The sequence below is a fragment of the Brassica napus genome, chromosome C7 (genome assembly GCF_020379485.1).
Source record: "Brassica napus cultivar Da-Ae chromosome C7, Da-Ae, whole genome shotgun sequence".
Taxonomy (NCBI): domain Eukaryota; kingdom Viridiplantae; phylum Streptophyta; class Magnoliopsida; order Brassicales; family Brassicaceae; genus Brassica; species Brassica napus.
In genome coordinates, this window is record NC_063450.1 from 8649449 (window position 1) to 8674597 (window position 25149).

Consider the following 25149-nt stretch of genomic DNA (forward strand, 5'->3'; position numbering starts at 1 on the left):
AAGAAGAAAAAGAAATATGAGGATTGTATTGTTTTTCTGTGTGTAAAAAAAAAGAGACCACCAATTTTTTCTCTTCCTTTATAATAAGACTAGTGTTACTCCTGTGCTACGCACAGGTCAAAGTTATTGTATTTTAAATTATTTTATCATAACGTTTAATCAAAAAAAATTAGTATTTTAATCAAATATTGCAACATGACGGTTGTTGCATTGAAACAAAGCGGTTAGAAACTGTAAAACAAAATTTCTGTGTTGTTTTAAAATAAATGATGGTTATTTATCTATGTTATTCTACTCATTTGAAGATCATCTCGGTTAACTTATGCCAAGAATAACGGGTGAAATTCTAATATCGGAGAAGTACTGGGAGTATAGATGGAAAACATGAAGCCATTAAGGTACAATTATTTTTCTGAATTAATCAAGTTTTGTTATAGAAGCATGTGATCAGTAGATAAATTATAAGCATAGTATATGATCTTTTGTTTTACAGAGGAAGTAGTATGGAATCTACAGCCTGTATCCATTAATTAAAACCTCTATTAACACTACATTTTATCCTCTAACAATTCAACTTATGTTTTTCTTCATTGATATCCCGAGTCACACATGTTTTGTGTTAAATGTAGTGGTAATTGTCCGTAAGTTTTTGACTTTATAATGTGGTGTTAATACACCATTCCTGATTTTGAACCTTCCGTGACATGATGATGCTTTATATTTTTTTTAAAGAATATATTATTATGTGCAGAAATTTATATGGTTGGAATCAGATACTTGTATTTTTCATGTTTTCAAATACTCTATTTTTCTCTTACTTAAATGGAAATATAAAAAGTTAACATTTATATCAACACCGAAAAACATAGTTCAAAGAAAAAGTATAATAAGCATTTTGAAAGATAGGAAACAAATTATCACTAACCTAGTATATTTTCGTAGTTGATTAAACCTTGTCCACTCTAAAAAAATATGAAGTTTGATTTGCCTTTTTTTCTAAAACATTGTGAAAATTATCATCCTCATGTGTAGTTTCGTATATTCATATAACAAAAAAACTGAATGGATTCGTGACAATATGATTATAGTATAAGAAAAGTTTTTATTGTTACCTTAATTTTGGATATAAATTGCTGCAACTTTTTCCCTGGTGCTTACTGAAAATGAATTGATGGTTTGTTTCTTCAGGTTTTCTTCGTTGTTAGCATCTTCCCCTTCTGTCATATTTGATGTTGCTTCAAGTTTGTTGATGATTCATGAAATCTTTTTACTGGCAAAACATAGTAGAAATCCCTTGTCATCTTCTTTCAAATATGTGTTCTCCATCTGTAAGAAATACGTAACATAATTTTTTAAAATATAATTGACAAAACAGACATGAAACTTAACTTAGGAGACTTGGAATTGCAAGAACACGTGGGATTGATTGCTCATATTTTTCCATCGCTATATAATAACAATGAAGCACTTGCCGTATCCTTTTTGCTAACGTGAACTGGCTCCTGCTTTTGATAAATCAATTACAAATTACACAATCTTTGGTGATAGATAAAGCATAGAGAAGAAAACAGTAAGTTTTTAAATTTTATAGAGAAGAAAATAGTTGGAGAACGAAGAAGTTAACTAAAACGTGAGATGAAAATTTTGAGAAAAATCAGGAATTTAGGTAGTTGAAGATTTGGATTGCAAAAAAAAAGGAATTTTTAAGCTTTGCCATGTGTCAGAATTTTAGTGGTCATGTGACTTGTGATTTAGTATATAAGGGATAAAACACGTCGTGCACTTAATATGGAGGCACTAACGTACACAACCTTTAATAGACATAAAGGAAATTTGATTTCCTTGTAATCAATTTGGTAACGTTAACTTTCAAGAAGAAGATATTGTATGTTTGACTAACACCAAAGATCTTTTTCTTATATGGGTTTGCATTTCTTTTTATTCATGAATAAGATTTTAAAATAAGTTATTAGACATTTAGTCTAACTAATCATTTTATATTCTAATTCAAACCACAAATATCCAAAGTGTATATTTGTTAGTTTATATACTTAGCCAAATTCAAAACTTTACAAACTTTGTAAGTTATACACTTTGGATCTCCATTTCTCTTTCACAACAACTTCGATTTTGACGAACAAATACACTAACACACAGTTTTCACGGTGACGATTACATCGTGCCCAAATTCCAGTCTTTCCGACAGACATCTCCGTCGAAAAACCTATCGGAAAAATGGTCCACACCACTTTGTCAAGAACGAGTTTCAACAATCCCCCACATGAATAGAAATGACTCTAGATACATAACTTTAGAAAAAAGGACTTTTGAGAATATGAACAAAAAATCCACTGCATGACAATTTTTCAGCCTTGAACCAGTCATTGTTATATGTCTTGAACCCCCCAGACTTTGGTGTAAACCGAGACAATAGCTATAACATAGCTTCAGTCTATCACAAAACTAAATTCTCTATTGTGTTCATTTTGGCCGTGAACATTCCTGGTAATCATGAGTGAACTTAGAGAATGTAGCATTTCATTCATTCTCCTAGAAACGGCCCGATTTCACACTCACAAGGTAATTTGCGATTGGTTTTTCTTTAGAGGAGTATCATGTACTACTCCATTCATATCTCAAAACAATGGACACAAATCATTAAAAGTAAATGCTTATCATCTATTACTTACATGTAGCACTGTTTAATCATCATAGGAACTGGGTATAGACCGAAGTCTTAAGTGCTTTTGGCAGATTTTGTTTGACTTAGTTGTCTTATTGAACCTAGTTCTTGGGATCTCCAGTCAGTTAGGTAGAGTTACCGTCAAACCTCATCTTAATTCATAGGCTTTAACCCATTCCTCTTGATGATATAACAATATTATCTCATGATAGACCTTTAATAAAAGGATCCTAGGTTGTCATCACAGTGAACATAATCTCTTCAGATTAGTCGAGATCAATTGTCTAATGATTTTTGTCATTTTTTTTTTAAAATACAATTAACCATTATACACAAAACTCAGTGTATGACACTAGTTTTTTTTTCTAAAAAAAATCATATTGTGATAACTATCACTAAGAGGGGTGTATTGAATTATGGATTTTAATAGTTTGATTGGATTTGAGAAAAACTAGAGTTTGAAGAGATTTGGAATATGGGATTTGGAAAAAAGAAAAAAGATTTGGGTGAGATTTTTTTAGAGTGGTTTAGATCATTTGATATTTACTAATATATTTTGTTCAATTATTTAAGAACGTGATATTAAAATGGTTGCTGGTGTATTATTCCTTCTACATCATCTATCACATGGACAAAATCAATATCACTTGTCTCTCGTTTTCTTCAAATTGATAGGACTGTTAGAATCACATAATTTTCTCGTGCAGATACACATTCTATACTTCATCATATGCTCTGATTTTTTTTGGTTTCAGAGTCTTACCCAAAACCAGAACTACAAAAAAAAAAAAAAAAAATTGCAAAGCTTTGGTACCTAGACTTCAAGATCTTCATCCTATTTTTATACTGACCATAGGTTTTGTAAATCCAAGTTTTTGTTGTAGAGTTGTAAGTATTCTGGATTCCACCATCAAATTTTTGAATTTACCATTGGCATCACAAAAACCTTGATGATTGCATCGACTAGTAACCTCAATAACAACTTGTGTCAGGTTCAGACCATGAATGGTATTGACCTTTACCTTTTACGTCTTTAGGATCTCCCATTATTTGTAAGGCAACTAGTCATATTAACACCATAGAGATTATAAGAATCAAACTAACTAATCTATAGTCTTTGTAACACCATATCTAAAAATAATGAATTAACAAGTTCTAAATTGATCGTAATCAAATTCATAGACAAACATCATCCAAACTCATGACAAGTACACAAAATAATGAAACCAATCTGAAACCAAGTAAATTGAAAAGAATACTCACTTTGATAAATAAAAGAGAGATTGATGCACCTATCCTATCCTTAGTTTTGCAAGCCTCTTCCCATGTTACTGATCTTATATACACAGATATATATAAATATACCAATCTAACGCTAGTTAAAAAAAAAGTAAAGAAAAGAAGCCTATCATATTTATTTATTTTTTCTTAAAACATCCCATAAAGTTTTTGAGAGTTGAAGCAGAGAAGTTCTTCTCTGTTCAATCAAAATACATATCCAGTCTACTACTTTAGCTTGCATATTTGGAGCAATCTCACAGAATACTTCCTAAAGCTTTTGAGAGTTGAAGCAACGTGTTTGAGAATCATGATAAGGAATCGACGAATGTGGCAGAAGCTTCATCGTCACTGTCGTGCTTGTGAGAAAAAGTGCGGAGAGATTCAGGTCAACAGAGAGTTATAGAGAGCGAAATTTTCTGATGTAGACACTGCTTTGGGAGAGATTGTGGTGGAGTCGTAGCGTTTGAGATATGGATCATCGATTTCTTTGGCCAATTTTTTATATTGGTTTTGGGTTTTGTCAAATAACAGGTATAAAGGTGTGATTTGTATATGCTAGTTTTGACTAAAAATCATTAAAAAGTTTGCTTCAAATCCCTTTGTTAGTTTTTTCTTTTCAGAATTGTGTGTATTTCAATAACAGTGAATTTGATTTAGTTTTTATAATTTGTTAATTGAATAACAATGGATTGCAAGTGATTTGTAATGACTTTAATAAATGTCATATTCAATAACATAAGATTTGAGAAAAAAATTAGAAATCATTAGTTAAATAACATGGGATTTTAAAACAAAACCAAAACACTTTAAATCCACAATTCAATACACCCCCTAAGTTCATTTGGCCTTTTGACAACGACTTTATACGATAAGCAAAATTTCTCCCATATTTCTTGAGATAACTCAAAACATGCATATTTACATTTAATATCTCTTAAGAGTTTAGAAAATTTATCTACAACTCCTTTAGATTTAAATGAATAAAAAGCAATTTCAAAAATTATTACAACTTTCCTAAAAAATGTGTTTCATTTTTAGAAATTCACATTTACATACAACTATTTTCATAGTTCTCTCAAGTTGATTTATAAATCCAACGTATATATGATTTGAATTTTTCCAAAACATATTTTTGGTTTTTAGTAAATATACATATCATTACAAGATATTATTTGTACCATAAAAAAAATTACCATTCTATATGGTTATTCTCAACCATATTGACTTTAGAAACTACAATATACATGTCAGTTTCAGTCATATTGGTCTTAGAATTCTCATTGTTTTTGCATAGTCGATCTTTTTACAAATTGCATTTAAGCGTTGATGAAATATAAATGTTTTTTATCAATATCAACACATTTTATTTTCTATGGTAAATGATTTATATGTGGCAGACCTCTCCCAAATTTAATTTGGGGCGTCGACTCACAAAATCCATTTCCATCAATACAACTTGATCTCTCAAAAATCAAAATGTTTTTTATAGCTATAGTATCAGTATACTTAAAAACTTGATTTTTTTTTTCCTTTTTCTCATAGCTAAACATGTACTTAATAATTAAGTTCTCCAAAAATCTGAAACGAGAAAAAAAAAAACGTTACGCATTCTTGATAAGTAAATCAAATAATCATTTTTAACCAAGTCAAAACAATAACATATGACAAATAACGCTTTTATTTACTCAGCTTTATGAGCCTGTAAATTAAACTAAAACTTAAGTGCTCCAAATCATAAACGCATGACTAGTAATCAACTTCAGAGAAAACTAGTAGCCAATAAGGATATGCAATTCATAATAAATAAATAAAATACAGATTCTAAACCAATAAGCAGAGAGAATTTGGCATACTATCAAACAAATAATAAAAGGAGAATATGTTCAACAAAGATGGTGTCCACATCAGCAGATTAATTCGAGCCAATCAGATTCTACAAATATGTCATATCAGCACGACTTTAAAAACTTTCGAAACTTTAGAAAATCGTTTATTTCCAGCCCATTATATTATAGAATCGGTGGGCCATTTATAACCCATCTTATATGTTTTGTTTAAAGTGGCGGAGACCCAAGTTTATTAAACCCCTATTCTGACCCAAATAAGCTTCTACGTCGTCATCTTCATCTTGCATCTAGGGTTTCTTCACTGTAGCGACTCACCTCGCTCACATACGTATCCATTTCTACTTTCTCCACTAAATTCATTAACTCTTCATCTTCCTTTATCTCTACATCTTCCAGTGTTAACTCAGACCATCATTAATGGTGAGTTTCTTAACCGACTTGGAGTTCCTCTTTATATATAGCTCATGTTACACGCCGGAGACGAATATCTCATATCTACTCTCATCCCCTTTGAACCGGCGCAGATTTCATTTGATCCTCAAGAATGTCTTCATCTGCTGCTAATTTTGCTCAATCAGCCATCCTTCGACGACTTGGTCGGACTTTCTGCTTCTGGGATTGGCGTAAAAGTGAATTTGTGGCGCGGCTCCATATTGACATGTAAGCTTAATATGTATCCTCCACCTCCAGTTACTTTGTGCTCAAAACTTAATACTGTGTAATTTAGGATCTCAATTTGTCTCACTTTTGTAATTATTTGTAATAAAGGAATTGTCAAAAAGGGTATTTCATCTATTGATCCTATTGATGTGATTTGCCAGATTGCAGGGCAAGAGAATTTTATGATTTCATACCAGTCTGACTGCTTCTTTGATGGTCTCTTGACGTTGATGGTAATAACTCTTGCATTTTTTTTGTCTTAATTTATTTAAAGTACAAAAATTTATGGTCTGCTTTATAATCCATTTTTTGTTGATTGACTGATATAGAGTTGAATCTTCCCCTAGATGAGATGAGGAGAAGGACCCACACTCAGTCACCACTGCCGGGTTATTTGAGAGGGTGATATGGAGGCCCTCAGAAGGACTTCCCGATAAGCGTTTTGGTTTGCAATATGCGGCATGAATCATGGCCCCTGATTGCAGGTTTATATAGTTGAATTATCTTTTATTTGCCTCAGCCATTTTCTTTAGGAAGAAATTACCTTTTTGATACCTTTTAAGCAGCTAAGCAAGAGGTTCTCTTATAATAAGATTTTCAGAAAGTTGATTAATGTCTCATACTTCAGTCCATATGTTTATTTAGTGAACGTTTATTTTATAATAAAATGGGTCTTTTTTTCCTGGGTCTTCTAGACTATTAGTGCTATTTAAACGGATGATTTTACAGAATCTCAAAACAAAGAAGAAAAGCCGGTGAAATAATGATAGTTTCAGGAAACAAACCGTCCGAAATTAGCGTTTTGTATTTTTATCCATCTATTGATATGTTTGGCGTTTATATAAACTATAGAGATCTTTGTATAGTCGCCGTGACTCAAATTTTTTTCATTTTCTGCCATTGGCTTTATCTGCTTCTCCACTTATACTCCTTTGTTTCACGAAAGAAGATTTAGGAGGTCACTTATTTTTTTAAAAAAAATTGAAATTCATTAAACCCTTTAATGGGGCATCTGAAACAGTACAAAATTCCGATTACCGGAGAAACATTCCCTCCTAGGTTACAAGGGCAAAGAGAAGCTATACAAACATTTAAATAGCTCAGTCTCCTCAAAGACATTTAAATAACCTTTTTACTAAATTTTAAATGCATGTATAATGTTAACTGTGTGTTCAAAGAAACATTACAACGGCTAAAGACCCCACCAACTACATGTGTTAATAGAAATAGCTTTACTATGCATGCTATTGCTAATAGAGCCAGAGATGATCGCCTTCTATGATGATGCGAACAGATACATCTCTAACATGCCTATGCAAATCTGAAAAGCCAAAAGAACATAAATCAACGAAAGGAATTGTCAACCTATTATTATCTACTACATAAGTAAAATATAAATGTGGCTAAAAAGTAAAATAAAAATAAAAACAAAGAAAAAGCCGGCGAAATAATGATAGTTTCTGAAGATAAACCGACCGAAATTAGCGTTTTGTATTTTTATCCATCTATTTATATTTTAGTCATTATCTCAATTCATGAGTTCTTAAACTTGGTTTTATCAGTCGTCACTGCTAAACTATCATCGCCGTAATGTAGATTTGGAGTCTGCACGCTGTCCTCCTCCCAAGGGGCGATTTCTTACTACATCTGCTGCATCTAAAGGCGAGAAGAAACCAGCTCATAGTGACAACAACGATGCACCAGCAGTAAAACTGCCAACGGAAATTGTAGAGATCACAAGTGACCCTCGGACATCGGAAGAAGATAAAGTTGAAATGCCAGCCGATGCGTATGAAAGCACTCAAAAGGGATGGTTACTATGAAAGAAGCAACAGTCTCGGAGATAAATACGGAAGCTCCTAAGAAAGAATGCAGCAGCAGGTTGTTACTGTCAGGTAAAAGAGATATGGTAAAAGAGACATATGTTATCATGATAGTAACTTTACAGTTCATTGTGAATAGCTTGTGTGACTGATAGATATGCTCACATACCCTTAGAAGGATCAAGTTTGACCATGTCCACGTAGACTCCAGATATTTTCATCGAGCATTCTGCTCTGCTTTCTTAAGTGATCACGGATTCAAGCAGACACGAAGAAGTCTATAGTCATATATTTATGCTTCGTTAGTTAAAACCGAGGGACGTTTATTTGTGTACTTTTACAAGACAATTCCCTCACCAACAACTTTATATTAATCAAAGCATATTAACTGCATATATTTATATACAAAACGCTTTTCTTTACAATTATATACAAACCAAGATTTCAATATATCTTTCACACGCATCAACAAAAGAAACAATTGACTGAAAACTCTAATAAGAAATAAATAAAAATTCAGATGAAAAAAAATATTTCCGCATCTTGAATTTTCCGGTTTCAAGAATTCTCTAATTCATGTTTTCATAACCTGTTTTTAAAAACAACTTTTACAATAATCAGTCCAGTTAGTGCAAAACAATAAACGGATATTTTGAATTAAGACTAATAGAACCGTATTATATAAACTACGGAGAACTGAATATTGTAAATAATAAAATTGATAAATTTATACCAAAGATTAAGAAAAAGATGATACAATCGCAGAATCGAGATATTATCTCTTTCCTTAACTCAAAATATGTCCCATAGTGCGACAGTTCGATAATGTAATGAGTCTCAGGATACAACTGCAAAAAATCTTCTGTTTTACGTCACTCTATCAGAAGCCTGACGAAACTGGTTTTGTGTGTACTCTCAGGTTTAAAATAAAAATCAAAGAGGAAAAAGAAAATACGAGGATTGTATTATTTTTCTCTGTATAAAGAAAGAGACTACACCAATTGTTTCTCTTCCTTTATAATAAGATGAAACACGTCTTGCACTTAATATGGAGCCACTAACGTACACAACCTTTAATAAACATAAAGGAAATTTTATTCCCGTGTAATCAATTTGGTAATGTTAGCTTTCAAGAAGAAGATATCGTATGTTTGACTAACACCAATGATCTCATAGTTGTAATAGCATAATTATCCAACGTTAAAAAAACAAAAACGCCAATGATCTTTTTCTTATATGAGTTTACATTTCTTTTTATTCATGAATTAGATTTTAAAATAAGTTATTAGATATTTATTCTAACTAACCATTTTATATTCTAATTCAAACTCAAATATCCAAAGTGTATATTTGCTAGTTTATATACTTAGCCAAATTCAAAACTTTACAAACTTTGTAAGTCATATAATTTGGATCTCCATTTCTCATTCACAACAACATTGATTCTGACAAACAAATACACTAACTCACAGTGTTCACGGTGACGATTACATCGTGCCCAATTTCTGGTTTTCCGACAGACCTCTCTGTCGAAAAACCCATCGGAAAAATGGTCCACACCACTTTGGCATAAACGAGTTCTAACACTTCTCATAAAACTTTAAAATTTAGAAGAACTTATTTTCACAAAGGCAAAAACTGGATTTTCCATAGTAATTTCTTGGGTGGTTTCTACAAAGACAGTTTACAGATTTATATATAGCTCAACCACATAACTATCTAAAAGTCTAAAAATGACTAATGAAACACAATACTCAAATTAAAAAATTTAAGGCAAACTATTTAATGGGTCCAAAGAATATAGCTGTTAGGCTTGATTTGTGTTTGAGCCAAAGAAAACTTGAGGGATCTTTGTATCTGGACAGCTTCTGGATATAGCCACAGTCAATAAGCCTTCAAAACATACTCTTTAGGCTCCATAATGAAAAATACAGATGTTGGTTTGATTCAAAGATTTGTTGCATGAACTCTCTGAATGGTGTGAACATGTCCGGATAAGGAAAGTGGATGTGCATTAGATTTTGCCTGATCCTCTAGGTTCGGGTGCAGATAAGGAATTCTCTTAATTATTCTATACAGTGCATTTGATATCCTGGCTCCACATATACGTTAGGCATGCATAAACTTAAGGAGTTTAAGGCTTTCCTTAAATAATCTCGGTTTGACCCATTTTCGTAAACCAGACGGATCTTCTTGTTTACTCGGGTTCTGAGTTTGGTTCTTCTATTTCTGGACTCCTTAAGGGCTCTCCTTATATGGCCAAGTGGTTTCGGCCGAAGGTCACTCTTAGTTTTGGGCTGACATGGACTTGAATATGCAAAATATGGCACATCGAGTGTTGGGAAGATGATCTGACTTGTATATACCATATCTCCTTGGCCTGTGGAGATTTTCCGGTAATTCCACTTTTTAGTGATTCTTTGATGAGTTAGATGTCAGTCAAAATTAGTTTAATGGCTATATTACTTATGGTTATTGAGATACGCTCTTTGGATAGGCTCTGATAAGTTATGCTATCAACGACATGGAACAAGTGGCAGTGAAAACAGAGGAAATGATTTTGATGGTGTAATAATGTCAAATACTGCACATATCATAAGCGTAAAGGCCACAATATCGACATGGAACAAGTGGCAGTGAAAACAGAGGAAATGATTTTGATGGTGTAATAATGTCAAATACTGCACATATCATAAGCGTAAAGGCCACAATATCGTATAGTGCACTGACCACATGGATGCTTTTATAACTATATTCAATAAGGAGAGGTATAACTAGAACTATGATCATACATTGAATGCCATATAACCGTTTGGAACAGATCTCGAACTCATATAAGAAAAAGATCACAAGATCGTCTTCGAGACGAACCTCTGCTTGATCCACTTGAAGATTCTCTCTTACGAACAAATAAAAAAATCCAGTACCGACAAAGCTCTTCCGAAAATGATGATTATGAAGGCAACGACTTGCACAATAATAATCTTAAGAGATCGCGTATTGGTAACCTCGGAGCCAATGATCTCATGCATAAGAATATAAATAGAAAGAACATTGCGATAAGAGAAAAAACTTGCGCCAAAAAACTCCATTGCTCCACAAGCGGCACCTAAAGGAGGAACGACCCAACGCCATTTTTCAAATCATTGTAATCATGGGTGACCTATCAGAGTGCAACAATTTTGTACGCTCCATTTAGCAGTATCAACGCAAAACCGTTACAGCCTGCAAAATAGCCACATAACCCGGAGGACGACACTCATGTCACTTTTACAGAAGTTGATACCATCGACATCGACACTCCTCATAATGACCCATTGGTAATTAAGCTTCTAATAGGGAACTATGAAGTTACATATATCTTAATCGACACCCACAGATCCGTCTATTTGCTCTTTAAGGAAACACTCCTAAGTATGCAAATTGGTATGAAAATATCAAATTGTCTTCCAGATTACTCACGCTAAGCATTCTTTCCATCCGCTAATGGACCTATGCTCGACCATCAACCGGTTTCAACTGAACATCAACCTTGCTCTTGGCACCATCAAATTGAATGTTTATACCGGAGTGATTACCAAATTACTCAAATTCTATGTAATCAACATACCAGCGCTCTATAACGTGGTCCTAGGGACCCCTTGTATCAATTCCATGAAGATTGTACACTCAACATACCATTAATATGTGAAATTTCTGATGAAAGATTGGGATACCTATACCTTTAAAGGAGACCAAAGAGCCGCTCGAAGATGCTTCATACCCGAGTTCAAGCAGAAGAAAAGTTTGTCATCAAACCGCAATTAGACCAAATTATCCAAACATGAACTCATCACCTTAGTCGGTATTGACAAAGCTAACTTATAACAAAGCATAACCATCATCACAAAGCTACATGTCGAAATCAAAGAACGAGCTCATCTCCTTCCTTAATAGAAATGTGTGGTCAATGAGCGATATGAAAAGAATCAATCAAGCCATCACGACGAATGAGTTAAAAAACTGATCCAACTTTCATGCCAATAAAACAAAAATGGTGGAAAATTGGCCCAAAGAGAGCAAAAGGCTTCATTGATGAAGTCGACCAACTGTTAGGATTGGGAGGAATCAAGAAAGTCAAATACCCAGATTGGATTGAAAAAGCGATAGTTGTTAAAAAGAAGAATGCAAATGTAGAATCTACATCGACTTCACCGACCTGAACAAAGAGTGTCCGAAAGACAACTTCCCGCTTCCATATGTTGATCGTTAGTTAAAGCAACCACATGAAATCAATTACTCAGTTTGATGAATGCTTTTCCAGGTTACAATTAGATCATGATGCATGCCGATGATAGGGAGAAAATGACATTTATCACAAATAGCATCACATATTGCTTCAAGATGATGTTTTGGCCTTAAAACGCATGAACCACATATCAGTGACTTGTCAACAAAATGTTTGCAGACAAACTCAAATCAAGGATGGAAATATACATCAACGACTTGATGGTGAAGTCAATGATAGCAACATATCATATAAAACAAGTGAGAATGCTTCAATGTCCTCAATCAATATGGGTTGAAACTTGACCCGTAAAAATGCACTTTCGAGGTAACATTTGGTGAGTTCCTAGCTATTTTATCACACAACAAGAAATCAAGGAAAATCAAAAATAATCTCAGCAATTATTTATCTACCATGTGCAAAGAACATCTGAGAAGTGCAACAATTAACAAGACGCTTTGCAGCACTGAAAAATTTCATCACACGGCCAACTTATAATGCATGGCTTTCTAGGAAACAAAAAAAAATACATTTGGGACAAGATGCCTTCTCACAGATCAAAATCTACATGACTACACCTTCAATGCTAATGAAGCCAGAAAATGGCGGAACATTGTAACTTTACATCGTAGTCTCAAAATCCGTTGTTAGGAGTTTGCTTGTCAGATAAGATTGTGGGGGGGGGGGGGGGGGGGGGGGGGGGGGGGCTAAAACCATTCTTTTACGTCAGCAAAACAATGATGGATTACGAGACACGCTACTCAACTCTCGAATCGCCGTCATCATTTCATCAAGAAAACTGAAATCATATTTTCAGTTTCATACTATTGTTGTACTCACTAACCATCCAGTTAGAACCATTTTTCAGAGTCCAACACAATTTATCGACTAGTGAATGGGCGGTCAAGCTCAGTACATACAATATGAGCCCCTGAAGCTGACCTAGTGTCAAATCTCAGGTACTGGCCGACTTTTGTGGAAATACCACCAGAGCTTGAGAGAAACTTAGCGCATCCCACTGCAAAGTGGAACTTACAAGTTGACGAGTATCCTCACATAGATTATATGGAGTTGGTATATATCTTCAATATCCCAACAAAGAGTTATTCGAGCAGTCCCTTCGCATGGGTTTTGCCGCTTCTAACAATGAAGCCGAATACGAAGCATTCATCATCGGGTCATGATTGGCCACATCAATAAGAGAGCAACACGCATTCAAACATATTGTAATGTGTAACTTGTAGTTTAGCCAATATAGTGGCAACTACGAAGCTAAAAGTGAACAAATGGATTACGTTAAAGTTAGTCAAGATATGGCCAAGGAATTTGACTTCTTTGAGGAGACAATGCAACAGCATATACTCTTTTGCATTATTGACATCAATTTCCTACGAGACGTTGAAAAGAATAACGCCATTGGAAAAAAGTCGATAAAACTAGTATCACTCTCGCATCACAGGTCTGCCTCGTTACCATCTGTGTAGACAGTGAAACCCAACAAATACGGAATGTGGCTACATAGAAGTGTACTTCAACAACACAAATTGATGAATTTGTATATTAGAAAAAGAAGAAGAAGAAATTGTTTTTTTTTGGCATGGAACATGCGAGACAATAAGCCTATTACTAATAAGGTTGTGGTTGTGTTGATGAAGTTGCCACTGTTTTAATTTGTTAACAAGTCAGATTTGTGTCTTGTGTGAAACTGTGAATTCAAAGTTTGCAAGATAAGTCTATATACAGAGTTAAAAGGAAAATATGTCAATGAAGTATAGATGTATTGACTGAATTAAGTTTATTAGAATGTATACCACAATATTTATACTGTATACAAGAGGTATATACTAGGGATTACATATTTACTAAAAGACCCTTCTATACTTATTCTCTACACACCCCCTCAAGGTGGAGGGAGTTTGATCACTCCAATCTTGGACATAAGTTCTTGAAACCGTGATCTTGCCAAGGGTTTTGTCAATGCATCTGCTAGTTGATCGCGTGTAGAGACATGAGTGACACGAAGAGCTCCAGACTGAACATTGTTGCGGACAAAATGAAAATCAAGAGCTAAGTGTTTCATTTTCGAGTGGAACACCGGGTTGGCACTCAGATAAGTAGCACCTACATTGTCACAGTAGACAGTAGGTATTGAAGGTATGGTAACACCAAGTTCATGGAGAAGAGACGAGATCCAACAAAGTTCTGCTGCTGTATTTGCAACTGAGCGGTACTCAGCCTCGGTGGAGGAACGTGCGACACCAGTCTGTTTCTTAGAGGACCATGCGATAGGTGTCGAACCGAGGTACACAATATAGGCATTTGTGGAAACAAAATCGTCGGTATCACCTGCCCAGTCGGCATCAGAGAAAGCATGGAGATGAAGAAGTGACTGTTTGTTGAGGAAGATACCATGCGACAATGAACCTGCAAGATAGCGAAGGATGCGCTTTGCCGCTTGCCAATGAATGTCAGTGGGTCTATGCATAAATTGCGAGAGACGATTGACACTATAAGCGATGTCTGGGCGAGTATAAGTGAGATACTGAAGGCTTCCAATGAGCATCCGGTACTCCTTGGGATCGAGAAGTGGAGTACCTGACGATAGCGAGAGCTTTGGCGTGGTGGCTTGAGGCGTAGAGACAGGCTTCGCATCAAGCATATGTAGCTTGGTGAGCAAGTCGACAATGTACTTGCGTTGCATCAAGTGAAGGCCAGTGCGAGTGCGTGTGACTTCAATTCCCAAAAAATAATGTAAGTCGGTGGGATCTTTGAGAGAGAAGCGAGAGGCCAAAACATGTATGCACGCAGAGACCAAAGAAGGGCTGCTACCGGTGATGATGATGTCGTCGACGTAGACGAGGACGTAGAGAACGTGAGAACCATGTAGGTAGATGAAGACCGATGTATCAGCACAAGAATTAACACACCCCATTTGACCAAGGAAAGATTTGAGTTCCTGATACCAAGCCCGGGGAGCCTGTTTGAGGCCATACAAAGCTTTCTTCAAACGACAGACGTGATGAGGTCGATCGGGGTCAACAAAGCCTGGTGGTTGGGAGACGTAGACTTCTTCAGAGAGAGTGCCCTGGAGAAACGCATTGTTGACATCAAGTTGCTTGATCGGCCAGTTGCGCGTCACGGCTAGGTGAAGAACAAGGCGGATGGAGACTGACTTCACAACGGGACTGAAGGTCTCTGCATAGTCAATGCCATACGCTTGTGTAAAACCACGAGCCACCCATCTCGACTTGTACCTGTCAATATCACCATTAGCCAAATATTTAATTGTATGAACCCATTTTGAGCTAATAACATTCTGAGAAGGCGCCGGTGGAACCAACTCAAATGTATGATTGGCAATTTGAGCATCATACTCAGCGCTCATGGAGCGACGCCAATTCTCATCTCGCATGGCCTGGTTTAGGGTCGTTGGGATCATAGGTTTGGTAGTGTGGGCTAAAAGAGTTAGCTTTTTGGCTGGTTTGGTGATATTGTTTTTGGAACGGGTTTTCATAGGGTGAGCATTGTGTTGTTCTGGTTGTGGGTTCGGAACCGGGGAGGGAGCTGCTTCAGGTTGCGGGTTTGAGACAGAGGGTTGGGAGTTTGTGGTGGTGATGTCGGGTTGGTGTGTCTGCACATTACCTGACGATGTGGCCGGTGAACTCTGACCTGAACCCACTGCATTATCATGCTCTGCAGAAGCAGAACTAGTTGACGACGAAGTCGTCTGGTGAGGATCCTGGCCCGGGGGAGGTGTTGAAGACGAGTGTACGAGTGTAGGCGTTGAGATAGGAATCATGGTAGGTGGTGCGAAAGTGGTTTGAGCGGGCTCTTCTTCTCTGGTTGTTGAGGTGGAAGGAGGGGTGTATGGGAACTCCGACTCAATAAATGTGACATGCCGAGACGTGTAGATGCGGCCAGTTGGAGTGTGAAGGCACAGATATGCACTTTGAGAAAGGGAGTAGCCGAGGAACACACATCGTAGACAGCGGTTGTCCAGTTTATTTTTGGCATATGGACGGAGCCACGGGAAACATGCAGACCCAAACACCTTGAGCTTCAGATAGTTAGGCGGCTTGTTGAAGAGCTTTGCATATGGAGACTGATTTTTGAGCACCGGTGAAGGCTGGCGGTTGATCAAGTACACCGCAGCAGCAAAAGCATAAGTCCAGTACTGCGTTGGGATTGCAGCCTGATGTAGGAGAGTCAGACCAGTCTCAACTATGTGACGGTGTTTCCGTTCCGCAATGCCATTGTGTTCAGGAGTGTGAGGTGGCGAAGTGAAATGTGAGATGCCATGGGTTGCTAAGAACGGGCGCAACACTAAAAACTCTCCTCCATTGTCGGAGTAGAGATTACGGATAGGCAGAGCAAAGTGTTTCTCCACAACGGCTTTGAACTGTATGAAGGTTTCGCGCACTTGGGATTTTTTTTTGAGAGGGTATAGCCATGTATAACGGGTAAAGTGATCAACAAAGATAAGGTAATATTCGTATTGATCAATAGAAGTAATGGGAGAAGTCCAGACATCTGTATAGATATACTGAAGGGGTTGAGAAGAAGAGATTGTGTTTGTATGAAAAGGAAGTTTGTGACTTTTATTAATAAGGCAATGAGAACAAGGAAGTTTTTGAGAAGAATCAGAAACAGGTAAAGCAAATTGAGAAACAACAGATTGTAAAATAGAAGAGGATGGGTGTCCCAAGCGCGAGTGCCAAAAACTGAGAGAGGTTTTCGGTGTGGGTGAGGCGAATAGGGTGATGGTATTGCGGGATGTAACCGGCCACTCGTACAACTCGTCTTTAGTTTTGCCTTGGAGCAATCGGACCCCCGTGCTGAGATCCTTCACCTGAAAGTGAGCAGGGAAAAATTCAACAGACACATTGTTAGTATTGCACAGACGGTATACAGAAATAAGATTTTTCTGTAAATTTGGAATATATAAGACATTGTTTAAGGCGAAAGGACGAGTTTGGGAGTTTAAGGAAAAGGAACCAGTATGCGAGATTGGAATGGTAGATCCATCAGCGAGAGTGACCTCTTCCCCGCCAGTATAGGGCTGGTGAAGTGCGAGGTTGCTCAAGTCGGTGGTGAGATGATGTGTTGCACCGCTGTCGAGAATCCAATTGTTCGGATTGTAGGACTGTGCCATTGCCATGTTCACACGCGGCTGCCAGGAGGTTGGGGCTGGTGTGTTGTACCGCTGCCCTGTAGCAGGCGCATACGAAGACCCTTGGAGTTGAGTACAGAGGCGTGCGCTGTGTCCATGATGACCACACAGCTGACAGCGACCCTGATAACCGCGCGGGGCTGAGTCGGAGCGTGGTGGAAACTGCTGTTGTTGTTGCCAAGTTTGCTGTCCTCTGTTATTGTTCCGGTTCGAGTTGTGAGAGTTCCTGCGATTGTTGTTGGAAGAGAAGTTCCGGACCTGAGCTGCATTAGCTGTTATCGGCTGATCTGTAGAGGTAGTGTTCTTGGTCTTCAGCTTAACTTCATGATTGAGAAGCTTTTCATGAATTTCCGTAAGAGATGGAGGCGTCTCTCTGCTTTCGATCTGGTCCACAATCTGTTGGTATTCTTCGGAAAGACCATCAAGAACGTATTCGATCTGATCCTCAATGTCAAATGGCTTCCCTAGTAGAGCCAGCTGATCAAAGCGTGTTGTGAAACCTTGAACATACTCATCGATGGACATGGTTCCCTTGGTCCAAGCCTTAACTTGCTGTCGAAGTTGTTTGATATGAGCACGGCTCGGCTTTGCATAGGTCGCAGACAAGGTTTCCCAAATCTGAGCCGATGTTGTCGTCGTCGAGAGGATTGGTTGAATGGAGACCGTAATGGCTCCAAGCAATGAGCTGTAGATCAGCTTGTCCTGTCTCTTCCAGAGAGTGTACTCTGGATTCGTGGAGAGTTCACCATCGGTGGTGACTGTCGGAGGCGGTTGTATCGTCGAGCCATCGATGTGTCCGGCGAGATCGTAACCGTCGAGTAGGGCGTGGACTTGACGGCTCCACATGAGGAAATTGGAGGCCGTAAGCTTGGTGACGTTTGTCATGTTAATGTTGAGCAGGTGAGGGGAATCAGACAGCTGAATTGTTTCAGAGGAAGTCGCCGGAGAGCTTGACATCGTAGGAGACGTGAAGAAGACGATGAACAGTAGAAAAAAAAAAAAATTCTTTGACGGCGTGAAAATAAAAGATCCCTAGGTATCACTGCTCTGATACCATATAGATGTATTGACTGAATTAAGTTTATTAGAATGTATACCACAATATTTATACTGTATACAAGAGGTATATACTAGGGATTACATATTTACTAAAAGACCCTTCTATACTTATTCTCTACATGAAGGAGAGTTTTTGTTGGTGCCACCACGTCTTTGAGCCTGTCTTTGTAGTTCCAATCAACTTGGAAAAGCCACCGACAGATATCATTCATAGGTAGCTTAAAAAGATGAGCTGTTGTTACCTTGAAAGGTCCATTCTATCTTTGATTATGTATAGTTATAATTTTCTAACCTTCTCTTTACGTCTCTTAATAATTAATATAACTTTTACGTAAGTGTTAACGTGTTAATGACTTAATGTAAACACTAAACAAATGAAGGACTGACAAAGTCTTTACCTTTGGCTTTGGGTCAAGTTGTGTTCTTTGAAAAGAAAATTCACCAATTTTGGTCAACACACAAAGGAGATGATAATTTTCTAGTCTCCGTTTCAGATCTGCTGCCCTTCCCGACATCCGCGGGATTTCTTAACAAAAATTCGTTGTCTGAAATTCTCTTTTGCGAACCGGTTCTGCTCTGTTCCTCCGTCTGAATCCTCGGCGAAGAGAAATGACTCTTCCGGCGGTAGAAAATGACGGTGGCTCTGTTTTTCCGGCGGTCTCTATCGGAAACAAGAGGAATAAGTATCAGAGAATGGACTCTGACGCGGAGGATAATCATCGCAGCAGATCCAGAAAATACGTTATGGCCTGCGCCTTCTTTGCGTCCTTGAACAACGTTCTTCTCGGATACGGTTAGTCTCAACCGTCTAATGAATAGAGACGTTCTCCTCTGTTTTTTCTTTTTAATTGTTTTGCTTACAAGAAACGGTGTCCGTCCTCTGCTTTTGGTATTTTGATGACCAGATGTTGGTGTAATGAGCGGTGCGGTGTTGTTCATACAGCAGGATCTCAACATAACCGAAGTGCAGACGGAAGTCCTCATCGGCAGCCTCAGCATCATCTCTCTCTTCGGCAGCTTAGCCGGCGGCAGAACCTCTGACTCCATCGGCAGGAAATGGACCATGGCCTTGGCTGCTCTTGTCTTCCAGACCGGCGCTGCCGTCATGGCGGTTGCTCCTTCCTTCGAGGTTCTCATGATCGGAAGAACTTTTGCTGGGATTGGTATCGGACTTGGCGTCATGATTGCTCCTGTCTACATCGCGGAGATATCTCCCACGGTGGCTAGAGGCTTCCTCACTTCGTTCCCTGAGATCTTTATCAACTTAGGGATCTTGCTCGGCTATGTCTCCAACTATGCCTTCTCTGGTCTTTCCGTGCATATCAGCTGGAGGATCATGCTTGCAGTTGGTATCCTTCCTTCGGTCTTTATAGGATTTGCGTTGTGTGTGATACCTGAATCGCCTAGGTGGCTGGTGTTGAAAGGTCAAGTGGACAAAGCACGAGAGGTTCTCATGAAGACGAATGAGAGAGACGACGAAGCGGAGGAGCGGCTAGCTGAGATACAACTGGCGGCTGCGAAGACAGAAGGCGGCGAGGAGAGACCCGTCTGGCGTGAGCTTCTTAGCCCATCTCCTACTGTAAGAAAAATGCTCATCGTTGGGTTTGGGATCCAGTGTTTCCAGCAGATCACAGGTATCGACGCCACAGTCTACTATAGCCCAGAGATTCTGAAAGAGGCAGGGATACAAGACGAGACCAAGCTGCTCGCTGCAACTGTTGCTGTCGGGATTACGAAAACGTTGTTCATACTCATCGCCACCTTCATGATCGATAGCGTTGGAAGGAAACCGCTGCTTTACGTGAGCACAATTGGAATGACACTGTGTCTCTTTAGTCTAAGCTTCACTCTCACGTTTCTCGGCCAAGGAACGCTTGGCATAGCCTTGGCGCTTCTTTTTGTTTGCGGGAATGTTGCTTTCTTCTCTATTGGGATGGGCCCTGTCTGCTGGGTCTTGACGTCGGAGATCTTCCCGTTACGGCTAAGAGCGCAGGCATCAGCGCTTGGAGCTGTCGGGAACAGGGTCTGCAGCGGTCTGGTGGCCATGTCTTTCCTATCGGTGTCACGCGCCATCACTGTCGGAGGAACGTTCTTTGTATTCTCCCTTGTGTCTGCGCTCTCGGTTGTCTTTGTGTACATGCTAGTCCCGGAGACGAGTGGGAAGTCGCTGGAGCAAATAGAGTTGATGTTTCAGGGTGGGATGGAAATGAAAGGCGCTGAAGTTGAGCTTGGAGATGCTGAGCGTCTTGTGCGCAAGGATCAAGAGTTTTGAATGTTGAGGGCAGAATTGGACATGTTAAACCAGAAGAGGCAGAAGAGAAGAGATACTTTGTTGTGTTCGGTTCATGTTTTAGATCCAATGAAAGTAAGACAGATTTTGCAAGTGCGTTTGATGGGTGGTGTATACATATTCCAGGAAGACAAGTGCTCTGTATTTTTTCCCCTTGTTTCATGAAGAAACCATGTAATACTCGGAGACAATACAGAAAGTTCGAACCTTTGTTGTCACTTCTTGTTTCAGACCCTCGGTCTTAACATTCATATAGTTTTAATTTTTAAACAGTTTCCAGACATAACTCCGCTTAGTTTCACTACCAAACAACAACACAGCATATTGCTTTTTCTGAAACACTCTGACCTTGTGTCTTCTCTATTACTAAGGGTCTCGAAGTAAAAAAAAATAATATGGAGACGTTATCGATCTAAAAGTTAAAGCTCGTAACCTAAGGAACAGATAGGCCAACCCTCCAACGCCTTCAACCAAGGAATAAGGACTATAAAAATGACATCCCTACCAATCAATCTCATATACTCTCAACAAGTACTTCAAGTCTTCAACAAGACCAGGATCCAGGGCAGTACTTGGATTGACATGACCACTTCCATAATCAAAAGGAGTGGGTTTAACAAGCTTTACCGTATCTGAATATTACTGTGCCTGAACGTTGTCTTGGTAGTTGCTATGAAGATCTCTAATTAAATCAACTAATGCATTTTTCATGAGAACAACTACACAATTAGAAAAAGAAGAAGAAAAAAAAGAGCTTCATAAGCTTTGTTACGGTTTAGCCATCACAATGAAATACAAGAGCGTCTCCAGTTTCCGGTTCAAAAGTCTCGGTTTGTTACGGTTTAGCCATCACAAAGGAAAAAGCTTCAAACATTTCTCCTCGACGATGCAATCAGACTGCCGACAACAATGAAGCCACGGGAATCTCAATTACTAAAAACCCTTTCATCAATCCTCACATCGGAGAAAACCCATATCCTCGAAACCCTAAACCCTTACATCCCTCAGATCACTCAGCCTCTCCTCCTCTCTCTCTTCTCCTCTCCTTCACTCGCCAAGCGACCCGAAACTCTCCTCTTTCTCTTCCACTGGGCTAAAACCTCGACCCCCGACGCATTCCCATCGGACTCCCCTCTCCCCCTTCTCTCCGTCGTCCGTTCCCTCATCTCCCACCACAAATTCGCCGACGCCAAGTCCCTTCTCGTCTCCCACATCCAAACCTCCTCCGATGGACCGCTCTCTCTCTCCAACTCCCTCCTCCACCCGAATCTCCACCTCTCTCCTCCTCCCTCTAAAGCCCTCCTCGACGTTTCCCTCGGCGCTTACCTTCAAGCCGGGAAGCCTCACGTGGCGTTACAGATCTTCCAGAAGATGGTTCGTCTGAAGCTGAAACCAAACCCTCTCACTTGCAACACTCTTCTCATCGGCTTGGTCAGGTACCCTTCAAGCTTCTCCCTCGCAAACGCTAGACAAGTGTTTGACGACATGGTTAAACTCGGTGTCTCGCTAAATGCGAAGACTTTCAATGTGTTGATTCATGGGTATTGCTTAGAAGGGAAGCTCGAAGAAGCTGTAGGAATGGTTGAGAGGATGGTTAGTGAGTTCAGTGTGCAGCCTGATAACGTTACCTACAATACGATTTTGAAAGCCATGTCTAAGAAGGGGCGTTTGAATGATGTTAAGGAGCTGTTGTTGGATATGAATAAGAACGGCTTGGTGCCTAATAAGGATACTTACAATAATCTAGTCTATGGTTACTGTAAATTAGGTTCGTTGAAGGAAGCGTTTCAGATTGTGGAGCTGATGAAGCAAACCAACATGTTACCCGATCTTCGCACTTATAACATGTTGATGAATGGGCTGTGCAATGAGGGAAGTATCAAGGAAGCTCTTGAGCTGGTGGATGAGATGAAGGGGTTGAAGTTACTGCCTGATGTGGTTACTTACAACACGTTGATTGATGGGTGTTTTGAGTTGGGGAGGAGTTTGGAAGCTAAGAAGTTGATGGAGCAAATGGTGAATCTTGGAGTTAAACCTAACCAAGTGACTCATAACATATCTCTTAAGTGGCTTTGCAAAGAAGAGAAGATGGAAGAGGTTATTAGAAAGGTTAAGGAATCGGTGGAAGTGCATGGGTTTTCTCCTGATAGAGTTACTTATCATACTTTGATAAAAGGGTATTTGAAAGCAGGAGACTTGAATGGTGCACTTGAGATGATGCGTGAGATGGGGCAGAAGGGGATTAAGATGAATACCATTACACTTAACACCATTCTTGATGCTTTGTGCAAAGAGAGGAAACTTGTTGAAGCTCACAATTTGCTGGATAGTGCTCGCAAGAGAGGGTACATTGTTGACGAGGTTAGTTACGGCACGTTAATCACAGGCTACTTCAGGGAAGAAAAGGTTGAGAAGGCTTTAGAGATGTGGGAAGAGATGAAGAAGATAAAGATCATCCCTACCGTGAGCACGTTTAACTCTTTAATTGGAGGTCTCTGTCACAATGGGAAAACTGAGCTAGCTATGGAGAAGTTCGATGAGCTTGCTGAGAGCGGTTTGCTTCCTGATGACACTACTTTCAACTCGATCATCCTCGGATACTGCAAAGAAGGACGTGTTGAGAAAGCGTTCGAGTTTTATAACGAAAGCGTCAGACACTCTTTCAAGACTGATAGCTACACGTGTAACATTCTTCTCAATGGTCTTTGTAAGGAGGGAATGACAGAAAAGGCTCTCAATTTCTTCAACTCGCTTATCGAGGAGAGAGAGGTCGATACGGTTACGTACAACACGATGATCTCCGGTTTCTGCAAGGACAGGAAGGTGAAAGAAGCGTTTGATCTTTTATCAGAAATGGAGGAGAAAAAACTAGAGCCTGATCGGTTTACATACAACAGTATTGTCACTGCACTTATGGAAGATGGTAAGCTGAGTGAAGCAGAAGAATTGTTGGAGAAAGTTTCTGTAAAGTTTGGATCGGCGAAACAGAGTTTGCAGGGAGAGGCGCATGAAAATGCTGAATCGAAGGAGGAAGTTAATAACACTGAGGGTATTGCATACTCTGATGTTATAAATGAACTTTGTAGTAGAGGAAGATCAAAGGGGGTTACTATAGACGTTACATAGAGGGAAAGCAAAACTCTTTTTTTTTTGTGGGTTCTCTGGCTAAATGTATTCTTGTTTAGTTTTGTATCAGTTTACGAGTCACTATCAATTTTGTATCATCTATTGCTCAATACTTCTGAAACATTTTTTTTTTTTAAATGTTTTAATTTGGTGGGATATCAAATTCTACAAACACTCTCTGAGGTAAGTAGATGCGTTTTCTGATCGTCATTTACTTCAGTGTTGGAGATATCATATTCTTATTAGCTCTCGCCATGATTTAGTTCAGTGTTTGTGTAAGAGGCAAATACTCGTTTGACTCCATACGTTTTGGGATAATAATCTGACTTTTTCTTGTTCATTAAACCTTATAAAATTCTTGGGATCAGTTTATACATGTTAGGGAAAAAAGATGGAGACATACTCATTTCAAAGCTAACGAAGAAACAGACTAAATCAGAGCCCCATCCGCGGGCCAAGCAGCAACCCTGCAGCGGGTGGTATGGATCAAAATCCGCTTTGCTAAAAAGCTCCCTCAGCTCAGCATAGGTTCATATGTGTGTTCAAGTAAATCTTGATCTTGTCATCTGATGTTATTGAAATAAATGATCGGACAGTGATGGTGAGCAACGCTCATGAAATGTAGTGTAATCACATAAGAGTAAGAATGTAAGATCGATTACCATACAAGAACATAAATGAGATTTCTCGATTGGCAAACCCACACCCACTAGTAGGATTACATTTAACATTCAGACAAAAATGTAACTAAAACATTAAGATAGGACCGAAACGAATTAAGTGTTAATTTGGACTTGTGAATTGGCTTTTGATGCTTTGCTACTCGCTTCGTCGGACGTTAACATGTGCTCTATCAAATTCTCACTACCTAACAATTGAACTCTTTGTCGCAAAAAAAAACAATTGAACTCTGTCTAGCTATATTTTTTTTTATCTTTGTTGT

General features: G+C 38.5%; 2 protein-coding genes across 2 annotated transcripts; both read left to right on the forward strand.

Moving 5' to 3' along the window:
* The first annotated feature begins 19146 nt into the window (after positions 1-19146).
* Positions 19147-21363, forward strand: LOC111198012 (probable polyol transporter 4). The gene is made up of 2 exons (XM_013834921.3): positions 19147-19583; positions 19696-21363. The coding sequence occupies exons 1-2, from the start codon at positions 19400-19402 to the stop codon at positions 21060-21062; spliced, it is 1551 nt and encodes a 516-aa protein (XP_013690375.2). The 5' UTR covers positions 19147-19399; the 3' UTR covers positions 21063-21363.
* Positions 21364-21914: 551 nt separating this feature from the next.
* On the forward strand, positions 21915-24362 carry LOC106394376 (pentatricopeptide repeat-containing protein At2g16880). Its single transcript, XM_013834951.3, has one exon. It carries the CDS (start codon positions 21990-21992, stop codon positions 24204-24206), a length of 2217 nt encoding a protein of 738 aa, XP_013690405.2. The 5' UTR covers positions 21915-21989; the 3' UTR covers positions 24207-24362.
* Positions 24363-25149: the final 787 nt, after the last annotated feature.